The following is a 665-nucleotide window of genomic DNA, read 5'->3' as shown; positions in this document are numbered from 1 at the left end:
GGTGCGTGTGCTGATGACATGTGCGAGATGGCTCAGGTGGTTAGAGCGCAAATTTACTGACCGGAATGCTTGTGGTTCGAACCCCATCTCTGCCTCTCGAATTCCCCTGTTTAGGCTTAGGCAACCTGGCAGTATCCCATCCAGTTGTGCACTCGAATGATTCAGCCAGGAAGAGACGATGAGGACTGCTTTATTCTTTCAACAATTTCAGTGCATCAATCAGGAGAATATCGATCAGGCTTCACGGTTTCGAAAATTATGTGGTTAAACTTCAGAGCATTCTCTGGAACTTCACTGAGTTGTTCTGGTAGGGCCGTTTCGCCCCCAGGAGGATCAATCGACTGTGAGTCTCATCTTGAGGAGCCGCCACACCTTCAATTGATTCAGTTAAATAGACATCGGAAATATTTTATCATCATCATCATCATCGACAGGATGATTCAGTTAAATATCGGAAATATTTTATCATCATCATCATCATCGACAGGATGACATCAGTGTTCGACACCGATGCTTCATTGCCGTACAACCAACATTTATTTGAAACCCTGATTGTAAAGAAAAGAGTAAAGGGGGACGGGGGAGGGACTTAGTGCTAGCTTAACACAATCATTCCGAGGTGCCTACAACTCCAGACATTCACTCAGGCAATCTGGACAGAAACT

General features: G+C 45.0%; 1 protein-coding gene across 1 annotated transcript in view; it reads right to left on the bottom strand.

The window, feature by feature from the left end:
- Nucleotides 1–271: 271 nt before the first annotated feature.
- Nucleotides 272–665, bottom strand: part of T265_04720 (hypothetical protein) — a gene marked incomplete at both ends in the record, with an annotated part of 4383 nt that continues 3989 nt past the window's right edge. Inside the window, one exon of the mRNA XM_009169524.1 lies at nt 272–372. Coding sequence (XP_009167788.1) covers nt 272–372 — 101 coding nt within the window. The remainder of the gene's footprint in view (nt 373–665) is intronic.

The sequence above is a fragment of the Opisthorchis viverrini genome (genome assembly GCF_000715545.1).
Source record: "Opisthorchis viverrini unplaced genomic scaffold opera_v5_81, whole genome shotgun sequence".
NCBI lineage: Eukaryota > Metazoa > Platyhelminthes > Trematoda > Opisthorchiida > Opisthorchiidae > Opisthorchis > Opisthorchis viverrini.
The sequence above is the reverse complement of the archived record's forward strand: the minus strand, read 5'-3'. Positions and strand labels throughout refer to the sequence as shown.